This window comes from Dysidea avara, chromosome 2 (assembly GCF_963678975.1).
Source record: "Dysidea avara chromosome 2, odDysAvar1.4, whole genome shotgun sequence".
NCBI lineage: Eukaryota > Metazoa > Porifera > Demospongiae > Dictyoceratida > Dysideidae > Dysidea > Dysidea avara.
Genome location: NC_089273.1, coordinates 9,074,749 through 9,087,967, shown reverse-complemented (window position 1 = coordinate 9,087,967; position 13,219 = coordinate 9,074,749). Strand labels below are relative to the sequence as shown.

The 13,219-nt window shown below is 35.4% G+C and overlaps 1 protein-coding gene and 1 long non-coding RNA gene across 2 annotated transcripts; both read left to right on the top strand.

The window, feature by feature from the left end:
• The first annotated feature begins 642 nt into the window (after nt 1–642).
• LOC136243025 (uncharacterized) lies at nt 643–2,392 on the top strand. Its single transcript, XR_010694714.1, has 2 exons — nt 643–1,706; nt 2,166–2,392. It is a non-coding gene; the product is annotated as an uncharacterized lncRNA (long non-coding RNA).
• A 388-nt stretch (nt 2,393–2,780) lies between these two features.
• Nucleotides 2,781–6,942, top strand: LOC136243014 (uncharacterized). The gene is made up of 3 exons (XM_066034539.1): nt 2,781–2,857; nt 2,909–2,990; nt 5,698–6,942. Exons 2-3 carry the CDS (start codon nt 2,931–2,933, stop codon nt 6,730–6,732), a joined length of 1,095 nt encoding a protein of 364 aa, XP_065890611.1. The 5' UTR covers nt 2,781–2,857; nt 2,909–2,930; the 3' UTR covers nt 6,733–6,942.
• The last annotated feature ends 6,277 nt before the right edge of the window (nt 6,943–13,219 follow it).

The window sequence follows — 13,219 nt, the reverse complement described above, 5'->3', positions numbered from 1 at the left end:
AACGCGTTCGCGTTTTATAGCAGTTTTTGCAAGTGTGCGAAAAGAGGAAGAAAAATAAGAAGAAAAAAAAACGAAGAAACTAAGCCAATATTTGAAGTCGCATATCTCAGGAATGCCTGAAGCGATTTTGCTCAAATTTGGAATGTAGAGTACTGAAGTTGGAGGGAATGTACACAGCAAAATTTGTCTTGTTTCATCAAGGCAGCACAGAGCTACGGAGGTGCGAAAATTGCGTTTTGTTTCTTCCTGTCAATATACTCACGGGGTTGCGCGCCGGCTTCTTGGGCCGCACGACACACTACCGTGTGTCTTGATACAGAGTGTAAGGTATAATTAAATAGATAAACTCTTTAGCTTTGTATAGTTTGATGGTAGGGCTGGCACAAAAGTTTGAAAAACCTTCAAATGTATCCCTCCAAAGCTTTGCAACCTTGGATACTGGCATGTCAAACTAGCTCAATGTGATTCCTTGCAGCAGCTGCCATTGACCTAATTTTAGTGTACATACCTGTAGTTTTAGCAGTTGTACTACAGCTACAACAAAGGGTGAGACCATCTACAGCAGTGTACAGCCATCAATTACTGACATAACAAGCAACAAAGCTTTGCTGCTTCAAAATTCCCTTCATTTCTTAGGGGGTCTTAAATAAAGTGCAATTCTGACTTGCATACTCCAGCTAATGTCCACATTCTGTACCTAAATTGTATAGATGTGTTGTTAAATCAGGCATTATAACCCTGTCTGTAATAAGCTAAGGTACAGCCAAGGCCAAGGTATCAATAACACTACTCTTGGTGGGTCTTCTAACACAAAAACTATGTGCCATGTGACCTTAGTTGTTTGTACCCTACAAAACGCCCATAATTGCACATTTCTGAGCTGTCAGCAAATACATTGTGTTTATTCACACCTCAGAAATATGCTGTAAATTGCATTTATATTGCTGCTCAAGCCCTATCATTCCCAGCCATTAAACAGCCATTTTTCTTTGTTTTGTCTGTACAATGGGATAGAAATAACTGAGCTGGTTTTAAATATTACATACCTTTTGTTACTAGATCCATGCACATATTACAGGACTTAAGAGTGTTTAAAAATGGGATACGTCATTAACAGTGGAATCCCTCTATTCTGGACACCTTAGGACCATGCTAAAGTGTGCTTATCAGTGTGGTGTTCTGCATGATTTCAAGAGCCTAAATATGTGTATATACACTAATACAACAGGATAGACAATTGTCCTAATTATCAAGGTGTTCTGATTTCAGGGGTGTATACTAATCAAATGGGATGATGATAGACAATTGTCCTAATTATCTCTTTGTAGTAACATGTTTAGTAAGTGTGTGTGTGTGTGCGTGCGTGTGTGTGTGTGTGTGTCATGTACAGTCAAATCATGCATAACCCATACCTGCACGTAGGGCAGGTAACAATGCTAGTATTATTATACTGAAGCTGATAAATTTAACCAATTAAATTAACTAACACTTTTTTGAATCATATAATTCATTTCAAAATATAAAAACCACACTAATCACCTTTTATAGCCACAGTGGAAAATACTGCTAATCATCTGAATAAAACAAAACCCACAATTAAAACTTTTGTAAACGGAGATGCAACCCACAATCAAAACTAGTCTTGTTTTTGAAGAACTCTTGAGGAAAAGGAAGCTATATTCTCCTGGAACAGAGTTGAACAATAGGTATAGTTACATAAACATTATTTGTGTTGGCAGTGATGCATAGTTCCCGAAATAAGTCTGCTTTTGATACACATAGAAGATTTAGGGTTTTATTAGCCAAGTACTAACTTAGAAAGGAATAGGGGGCTACATCCCCCTTACCCCCCTCCCCCCAAATCCAGCTTGTGTTGTTTCTATGACATAACAATTGCTATAAGTTAATAACAATACATGACATTGCCACCATCTTTTCCTAATGGCCTAAATAGTGTTGTGTCTATGGCAATGAAAATTAATAAGCCTATAATATGTTGTGTCTATGTCAGTGAAAGTTATGTGACAACGAGTTTGCCACTACTATTTCCTTCCTAGTAACCTGTGTCTATTAATTATTTATGTTTTTCTAGAGAACCACTCTACATGGCTTGGTAATTCAATACAGTACTACTAATTATACCTCCTATTACATCTTTTTTGCAGCAGGACCTCATTTATCTGGAGCACTCAGTCAACCAAAAGCCCTTAAGTGGTACACTTGACTAAAACTAACATTATTAGTTTTCCTAGTAGAAACACTGCTGGAGGACAGGCATCAAAATCATTGGCTGCTTAGTCTATTAGCTATCCGACATGTGTACAATATACTGTACCATACAGCATGTATGTACAACATGAGAGATATATGACTATATACAATTGGAATGAAATGTTCTTGAACAGTGGCAGTAATCAAGTAACTCAACTCTGAACCAACTTAATATGTTTATTATTATACAGTGCATTAATCTCATCCAAAACTTTTTGTTTAAGGGAAAATCACATGCTGTGCAATATATGTAGCTGTGCATACACTGCTTGAAGTTTCTTAGTTTACTAGAGTGGTATATCCCCAGTATATGGAACAGTTAATTGTCTGGAATTTTAGTAGCTTTTCAGTAAACCTGCATTCACTGATGTTTACTGAGAGTTTAAAACTTAGTAAAACAATTATGTTCCATATACTTAAAGTTACTGACATTTTACTATCAGTATAACTGGGCACAACTACAGTAAAGCAGCTTAACAAATTAGTAAACTAAGAACCTTCAAGCAGTGATATGTACAATCATAAGAGTAGATATTTAGTGATTTCATGACAACATCTGCCATACAGCACTTCTAGAGATACAAGGGTATAAAAATAGAGTAAGTGGTCAGAAGTGTCATTCTCTTTTGCCCATCAGTTCAGCAATTGTGTGATTGGTCATGGTGTCTCTACTTGTGACTATCCTGTGCATTGCAAGCTTAGTACATCCATCAGTTTCGGTAAGCATACACAATGTGTTTGCTGTATAGCATACAGTAGCTATAATATTTAAGCTGAGTTCTGTTTTGCATGTATGAATCATAACACAACTTTGTACATATCGCTGTAACAGGTAATCTTCAATCCCTTTACAATCCTCTAGATGCTTTTAAAGGTTTTTGTCTGATCAAAGCATCTTCAGCTGTTGTATATGTGACAGGGCCTGTGAAAATAAGGCATGTGGGTACAAACCACACCTTGCCACACAACAGGTTATATCTCAGTATCAAAACAGAATTTCTGCATTCTGTAACTTGCATCACAAAGCCAATTAAATGCTTACCAATAGCTAAAAAGTGCATTGCAATAGCATAATGGTACAAAACGTTATGAGTGATGCAAGTTTGAAGAAGTAGGGAAAAACTGTGTGCCCACATGCCCTATTTTTGCCAGCCCAGTCGCATATTATTATACATACCTCGCTTACATCTCTGTTACAGATATACTTTTTGCAAGGCCACACCTTATGTTCTTTATTGTATAAACTGTTACTTAAAACAATTGTATTGATGTTTATTTTGATTGTAGTTGTGCCTGTTTTGGGTTAATGTTGGCTTTAAGTAACTTGAACAAGGACTGCTGAATTGGACTGTGAGCTCATTGCTTTCTGTTTAATTGGATATAAGATCTAAGTGTAAATACGTACAAGTATGTCTGCTGACATTTATGATTATGTAAAACTTGTTACAAATGTCAATGTATTAAGTGCCATTGTATGTATTAAATGTGGATACTTTAGCCTTCCCTGCTTTATCTTTACCACTGAAAATGTGTAAACACATACACAACCTATTTCATGTATGTGTTATGTCGGAATATGTACCATTTAACAATATAGTGTAGGTAGTGAAAATAATTAGAGAGTATTCAGATTTTTTTTGATTTAGTTGCAATGTAATGCATACAGATCTGAAATGTGAAATACAAAAATAAAACTGATTTAAAATACTCTAATAAAGCAGTCAACCTCCATTATTTCAATATAGCAGTTGCTTATGCACTGTGTAAGGACCTACAGTGTACAGCTAATAAACTTAATATGTTTGGAACAAATTTTTTTTAAGAATGGTTTTAAAACCAATGGTCCACTCAGTCACAAACTTGAAAATAATATGTGAAGAAAAGGATTTCAGGAAATAGTATTATTTATAAACAAATGTTTTGGAACATAATAGACTTATTAAACCTATCTGTTGTATGCTGTTCACTATCCTCCCACTAATTTGGTGCAGTCTCAGATCCATGATGTCTGTCCATTCATAGTTTTGCAAATAGTTACTGTACTTTTTGCATCTCCTTTATTAACTGATGTACTCAACCTGGTCTTGCACTAACAATTCCAGCATCAATGTCAGCTAAACCATTCTATTGACTCATTTATAGGGTTTGCCTCTTTGCTTCTGCAGAGATACTGTTACAAAAGGTGTTTGTAAAACACCTTTTGGGGTGCTATAGCTGCCATTTACACCAGTCTCCTCTGAGGTTGTTCTGTTGCAGCCATAGGGTATTTCAATTACACCCATGGGGTGTAGAAGATAAAGAAAATGGAAATGGACTGTTTTCTTTGCTATACAACCAGTGACTTTTTCACCAAACAATTTCAAGCTTCATCATATAAGTGACACAAAAAACATACAAGAACATATAATACATACATTCAGTATCATCAACTCTTCCTACCTCTTATGGTTTTCAGTTTGTATTTATAACGTAACCGATAAGCATGGCTTTCGATTGTGGATATCATTTTAAAAGGCTCTGAAATGAATTACTGCATTGTTGTCACAAGAAATAATACAGTGTACAGGTGCATGATAATGCCATCACACTGTCATCTCAATTTAATTAACACCTATGCAAATCTATTGCATGTACATCTTATACATGTGCATGAGATACATCAGTGGTAGAGTCACATGCTATATGTCTTCCATTGTTTTGCCTTCTTCATTATATATGATTTAATGTATGTGCAGTGATGGAAGATATATTTGTTTGTAAATTCTAGCTGGTATGCTCTTGTTGACTTACAAACTTAATGTGTGACCGAATTGTGTTAATTTTATTAACTAAACCAGGTGTACATAAACACCCGAGGGTGTTGACAAATTTAGGGTGTTCCTACTACAGCATAACAGGTGTGGGTGTTTAGGTTACACAACCACATGGGTGTTTGAGAACACCCAACTGGTGCCATTTTCCAACAAATTATCGGTTTATTCATGTATTGCATACTACTTATGTGTGTACACATATTGCATAGTACAGTATTTGTGATTGGATCTTCAAAAAGGGGTCTTATAGTTTTTCCAATTGTATGCACTTGGCAACCCATAACGTGACTTGTACGTATGGTACCAGCCTGACATTTGGTCACTTTATACTCCTAACATAACACCATTCCTGGATGTAATTGTAAGACAATGGGTTAAACACATAATGAGTTACGACTTGGAAATTTGTAAAGGCTATAAGAACCCTTTGCGCAGATCTGGTCACAATTTTGTAATGGTTCCAGACACCATGTAAAACGTTGGAGGGTTATGAGTTCACTGAATTCATGCAGCTGATCATGAGTTAAACCTAGTAGCAATACTTGGACACTCTGCATGCAGTATAATTATTAGTTGTAAACTATGCAATAATGTTCCATCCATTTGTATGCAGCTGGTGGAGTGTTGCGATGATGATGCTAGCAGTGACCAAACAGAATATCCTGCAGAAGAAATCCCTGACAAGGTCACAGCATTAAAGTGTGCTTACTTAGCTGACTTTGCCTATGAAGATTTCAATGAAGTCCAGGAAAAGATCAACTCTATGTCAACAAAGTTTAATTTCCATCACCTAAAAGTTGAAATAGATCTTAATGGTGTGACAGGTGATGCTGACACTCAAGGCTTTGTTGCCATAGACAAAACGGACTGTGAAACTTTTATTGTTTTTAGAGGCACAGAAAGCCAGCAAGATATCAAAAATGATGCAAATATTTTTGAACCATTTGTAACTTTGGGTGAATTTGGTATGGATGATTATGCATCATTTCTTAGTGGTTTCAACACTGCTCTTATGGCTGTCTATGATAACAAAGTTAAGCCAGCAGTAGTTGAAGCTTTACGTAAAGGAATGAAAGTTTACTTTGTAGGCCATAGTCTTGGTGGAATATTGGCAGCCATGGCAGCTATCAGGACGTATCATGAGAAATATGCCAATACAAAATATGCAGATAGTTTGTATGTCTATGTCTATGGATGTCCTCGTGCCATTGGAAATTGGAAATTTTATGATGATTATAACAAAATTAAAGCTCATTCTTACAACTTTAAAATCAACAATGATCCTGTAACAAAATGCCAATTACGACTAGGGCATAAAGCTCCAGATAAAGTCTACAACTTAGGAGGTGAAGTGGACAGTTGTACTTTGGATGCCCACAAGATGTCAAGCTACATTGCAAAATTGAAAGCACTATTTAGTGATGAATCAAATATACCAGCAAGGGGACCTACCATAGCACCAGCCAATTGCAAACGAGAAGAGCAAGTTGGCTGTTCAAAAACCTACACTAGTTGGTGCTGGATTAGATGTAATCCTGATGACAATAGTGACTGGTGTTGGACCAAAAGCTTAGGGCATAGCTGCTCATACACTTTGTGCAAAGATATCCAAGATAGCCTCAGTTGTGGAGAATATACATGCAGCTGATTGTGCTGTGTAGACATTGGAACAATTATCTCAGTGTATTTGCATTTTTTTGGTTATACTATTATTAGGCTATAGTAAACACTGTGTATTTGGGATTAAAATTTTTGCATTAGAAAGCGTCATTTACAGTACATATATGTACGGATTTACCATTAGTTCTACTAACTACTTACATAGTGTAAGGTCTGTTTATGAAGCAGTTTTCTGGCTAGTATTACAGAGACATAACTACAACAATGAACTCTGTACAGGCATATTGTTGTAGTGCAGCTCTACATAATTATGTTCTAATTCAAATATAATAATTAAATTAGTTTTAGTATTCACTGTTTAAAATGACTTAGTCAGTACTAGCTGTAGTACTCCACATTAGAAACAATACTAGTTTGTATTAGTTCAGTATCCAAGACTGATAAAAAAGCTATCAGCTATACTAGTGTTGAGAAAAATAATACTTCTCTTGACCTAACAGTTAAACTAGCTAATTATACAAAATCAATGAGTGACAAATATTTTAATTTACAACAGTTCCAGGTTCCAGGTATAGTTGATTTAATCCCACTATGTACTTGTATTTAGTTCTAGTATTGGTACCGACTAATATATCTGGTTCTAAAACTTAAAAACAATAAATATTTAACTATTCTATCTGTAATTCAAAGAACTAAAAAGGAAAGGCTGTACTAAAACTATATTACTGTTTTCTCTTATTTCTCTTGAGGTTTACTCAATTATTAAAGATCAAATATTACTATTGTAAAATATCCCTGTCCATGTATTTTAAGAATTGAGTTCTTATGTAGTAAAAGTAATTTCACTGCAACATGTGACTTGCAGGAGTGTACGGTGTGCGGTGTATGCATTCAGTTACTGTGTTGACATAATTCACAAGAAATAGATGAGTTGAATTTCTGATATTTGAGGTGATGTTTGAAAGAGTTAATTGTATTATTGAGTAATCAATCATCTGGTAATAATATTATTCTGAAGGAATGTGCAAATACAGGATTGACTTTGCTGTAGTAGTAAAGTGCCAATCAGTAGCTACACTCCACAAGGAATTCATAGCATGTACAGATGTTACAATATGTGCAGTAGACAGAACAATTTGATTAACTGGCTTCTGTTGGTGCTGCTAACAAAGAAGAAACAGCTGAACTACCAGACCTTGAATTTCTCATGCAGGAAATAGTTTATTGTGTATGCTATAATTATGTACGTAGTTTCAGTAGCACCTGTATACTTTAGTAAAGGACCCGGATGACATCTTTATGCATACAACCTTTTGATTGCAGCTAAAAAATATTCAGTCTGTTGCTCCTCAGCTAGTGGACAACATTAAACAGTGTAGTGGCATACAGATAGTTACATGGTAGATACTTTGCTATCATGTTATATTGTATTAATTTTCTCACGTACTTTAAAGTATGCATGCTCTATACATTTTGAAATATGAAAACATGCATGCATGCACACACGCACACACGCATGCACGCACGCACACACACGCACGCACACACACACACATACACTATGATGGTCACACACTGCATGCACACATAAAAAAACCAAGGCTGACAAAACCAGAGCCTTTGACTGACATATAAATGGTCATACCTACGCAGTTGACTAAGCATTCTGTGCACTGCTCAGGTGTAATGTTGGCAAAATTTCCTGGAGTAGAGACTAGCTATATAGTATTCCATGGGAGGCTGTGCTATAAATAGTACGTAGAGTGATTAATGCTTCTTACAGCTATCACCTGTTGTTAGCATACGTATATATATTATTATAGCCAATGGAATCTACAATATACGTAGTCTGCTGTAGCTATAAATATTTTTAGTATGTAAGGTAGTTCATAATTTGAGTCTACTGTACGTATCATATCTAATGTTAAATTTAAAAAAGTTTACTAACGTCAATTCAGATGAATTTTGTGCCAAAACAAAGCGGCACCAAATTCACCTGAATTGTTGTTATTAAAATTTTTATCATTAATCTATACCATCACAGCCATTTCTTGGCTGCCATCTTGGATTTCACATCTTTTTTCACCATAGCCATTTTGAGGGCCGCACTCTTTTAGGCTGTTTTGGATTAGATAATTTATAACTAGATAATATATGCAGTATATAGGTGCTAGTTAAGATGGTGACGGCAAGCCAAAGGATGGAGGGAGAACTTTAATTGTATTCACAGGTGTATAAGGGCTTGACCCCAGGAAAATTTTCACATTTTAGTAGCTCAAAGAGAGTATTTTGGACAGTATTGCAATCAACCAACTAGTAATAACTACTCATAGATACAGCTTTTAAGTAATTATAAAAGTGTCATATCTATTAGGTTGGTTGACTTTTCCATAAGAGTGTCTCCTTCAGATTCATTCTTTTCTTGTAAGCATTATCATGCAAACTAAGAGAACGCACTACACCTGTATCTGGTACACACCATCTGCATTGTAAGCACATGTACTTCATTGTAAATTGGAATATTTAATATGTATTCAAATGAGTGTCCAACTTACTGCGGCATAATTTATTTAGCCGGTTTCACCATCTCTGCACTAGCTACATTGAGCTATAGTTATTTAGCATGTACCCTTATCTCCTGCTCCACATCAGGACTTCACTAAAGGCTTGAAAGTGGAAACATGCTACTAGTAAAGAGAAAACTGCTCCTACAGCTGTAACTATTGTTATCTGTTAGGCTGAAATATATCCACTGCTTAGTCTTCACTTATATCATGTAGAACTCAGCATGTTTTTTACTGTGCAAGTAGGGTTCTTGCCAATTGTAAAAAGGTGGGACACTAAGCAAGCTTCAAATGTAGTTTTCCAAAATCATGCATGGTAACCCAACCAAACACAACTGTGTATGTAAAGGTATGTGTGGGGTTTGTTAGAGGGTCAACTACTTAAAGGTTGTGAACAGGAAACACAATTGGCTCCAAGTTCAGAAAAGCAGTGTACTAAATGATAATGTAATATGAATAGCTACTTTACAGATGAGGAAATGAGGAAATTAAGCAAGTTGTAATTGATTAGAAGTATCAATTATACTACATGTGTGTACAGGTATGTATATCATGTATATACTGATGTGCACACAAAATGTACATACAATAATTATTTTAACACATATGCAATACAGTTGATTGTATTGATCTACATAGCTATATCAGTGGCATATCTAGGAGTGGACCTAGGTGGGCCTGTGCACTATATACCAAAGAATTTTAGTATGTGAGATCAAAATACTCTAATAGAGTCCAATCAATCACTCTAATAAAGCAGTCACTCTATTCAGAGTTGCAGTGTAGTGAACGGTACAGCTATAAATAAGTACTTTATCAGTGATATAATAATTATACAGTTGGTAGAGCACTGCAATTGTGAACAGGCAGTTATTTTTTATTATGTTCTTGGCCCTACCAAACCTGAGAGTCTAGATATGCCACTGAGCTATATCCCAAGCATTATATTAGTTGTATGTTACTATCTAAAATGTATATTATCATTCATTCCATATACTTATTGTAGTTATGTATGCATAATATTAACTAGCACTAAATACAAGTCATGTGTATAAAGTTTTATTGGGAAATAAAACATGTTTAACAATTGATGACATAGTTATGAAGCTGAATGTTACATCTTTTGCTAATCTTTTACTTTACTTGATTATAGTCTTAATATAAAGTCAAATGTTACAGTTCTTTGGCTTTATTTTCATTTCCAGAAATGGTAGAGGATGAGGCTGTCCATTGAGGTATATTGTGTGCAGATTGTTGTATTCATTGTTGAGGTTAACTTCAAGTTATGCCACCAACCTCCACTCCCATAGTAAACAGCACAATCTACTGTACTGGACTGATCATTATCTTGATCTGTTGTTGTGAATTTCATAGCATTGCTGTGTGGAAACGGAGCAGTTGTAACTCCATCAATCCTGATATGGTTAATGAATATTGTTCAGTGGCTGGTCCTACTTTAAAGTTACTGTATGATAGATAACCTTTGGTTCCATTAGTAAATGTATAGTCAATACGTAGCTACCACTGTCCTTGATTGGTAAGGAAACAGATAGCACGTAGGCCATACCAGAATTCTCCAGTCAGGGTGCCAAATCCCTCTTCATAATCTATCCAGTCTCTGTTAAAGTCAACACTTCCATCTTGTCTCTTTTGTATAACTAACCAGCCTCCTCCAGCAGTGACAACATCGCAGTATCCTTCAGCTACCAGTTCACAGTCTCCACAGAAATTTGTAATACTGTAAATATGAGATTTGACCTTGTTAGAGAATCTAAATTCGTAACTTTGAATTTCACAACAACTTCCATTAAGAGATGCCACAATAGGACAACCATCAGCTGCTATCATCCCAAGGAATATAGCAATCACAATAATCATGTTGAAGGTTGACATGTGTAACACCAAACCTGTTCTAATAATTCTGAAGTGAGCTAACAAATCAAGTTGATATATACTCCTTTGAGCTATGCAATATGGTACGTAAGTGTAAGGCCTCATTAGCTTTAGTGGTTTCTACTGCAGTTTGAAAAGACCAAAATCCAAGCTAAATCCATACATATGTTATCTAGCTTTCTTGCATTTACGTAGCGAAGTAAAATTTATTGGGTAATGTAGTAAACCTGTTTACTGATGCAGTTGTGTATGAACTCCTGAACAAAGTGCTACATGCTATTATACATATAATGGCACATCTCTTTTGTTTAAATACCTATAATTGTTAGCACCACTTATATACTTGTTATAGGAATATAATAAATGATAATCCCATCACAAGTATACTATGAAAACTGCTATTAAAAATAATAATGCACACTGCAAGAACCCCTTATACCGTAACAGTAATCAGCTATTATGTGCTTGGAATTGAATAGAAAAGTGTTTCATTGCTTTGATACAGTATAATAGTTTAAACTAAAATACCACCCTGGTCACACCCTTTGCATTATATTCTTATTACAAGAATACACGTATGTACAAAGATTCAAATTCTCAGACCAATCAACTAGTCTAGAAGCCATTAATTAATGCTCATTAATGAGAGTATCAAACTTATTTTTATCATTTATGATGTTTTTATACCTCAGGATGTGTGCTATTTGCACAATTCAAATAAAAGTTTCATAAGAATGCAAGACTTTTGGAAACTCCTTTTAGAATTGCACTATTGTGTAAATTAATGAAGAGACTAGCAACTATAGTATTGAAACGGAGTTATTCATTTTGTTAATAAAAGACAGCTCCAGTGTGAATGAAAAGTGTCCACAGGACACCCAATATACGGACACCACTGGTGACCATATTGGGACATTTTGGTGTGCAGAGGACACTTCAGCTTTTTACAGTATTCACATCAGGGAATGTTGCTCAAAGCCAGTGAAGATTACAAAGAGATTACATTAGAATTATTTTTTTCTTTGTCATGTAGCCGGGACAGAAGCAGCACAACCATATGTACACCTGTAACCTAGTTTGCAGGCTTTTCACACACAGAAAATTCAATTGAACTTATAAAAACTTTGTAACATATAAATTTTATCATTACATATAACTATCTGAAATTTTCTATGATTGAAGCCAGAGTACAGTATCTGGTTATACAGGTATTTGATACAAAAACAGCTTTATCATGACCAGTGTAAGGAGTCAACTGTTAGTACATTATTAATTTTTTGCTTACTCACATGTAAAATGTGTGGAAAAAGATACCTTCTTGCAGATCCAGTCACTCATATAATGTGTATGTGCTTCAGTAGCTATATCTTATTAAACAGTGAACAACCTGCATGTGGTGCATGTTTAAAGAACATATGCATGGTAAATATTGTGTATGTGCCTTATCAAGTACATCTGGCTAGCTAGGGTCATGCATGTAGAATAAGCACCAGTCTAATTGCACTTTAATTCTTCAGTTGTCATACTATGCTGTACTGCTGCAGTGTATTATGCTATGTACCAATCTCATGATATGTACTTATAGTTTTTATTATTTCCTCCCCTAGTCTCTTCACCCAGATTTTATATGTATTCTTTCCGATGCTGCTTGGCTTCCTGTGTGAGTGATATAAAGACCAGCTATATACCCTCCCCCTAGTGTGTTGACCTCGCGGTTGACTTCGGCTTGTTTTCACTGTAAAAATAAGTGATGAATGCTGTGGGAACGTCACCAGAATTTCTTAAAGACAGTCACTAAAATATATACAGTGACGTTTACAATTTTTTTATTACTTGAACAAAACTATAAGGTGTTAATGACAATAACCGGCAATTACCTAAATACAAGCTTTTGTGACTATTTGCCAAAATATAGTCTGCTTATTTTTTTACAGTGGCTTTACTAATTCAGGCAACGCAAAGCTATGTATCTACCCTGCTGTCTACATTTCCTCTATCAATGATGTGTGTACTTGGAGACACTGGATCACGTGACCACCACAACTCGTGCGTGGGGGG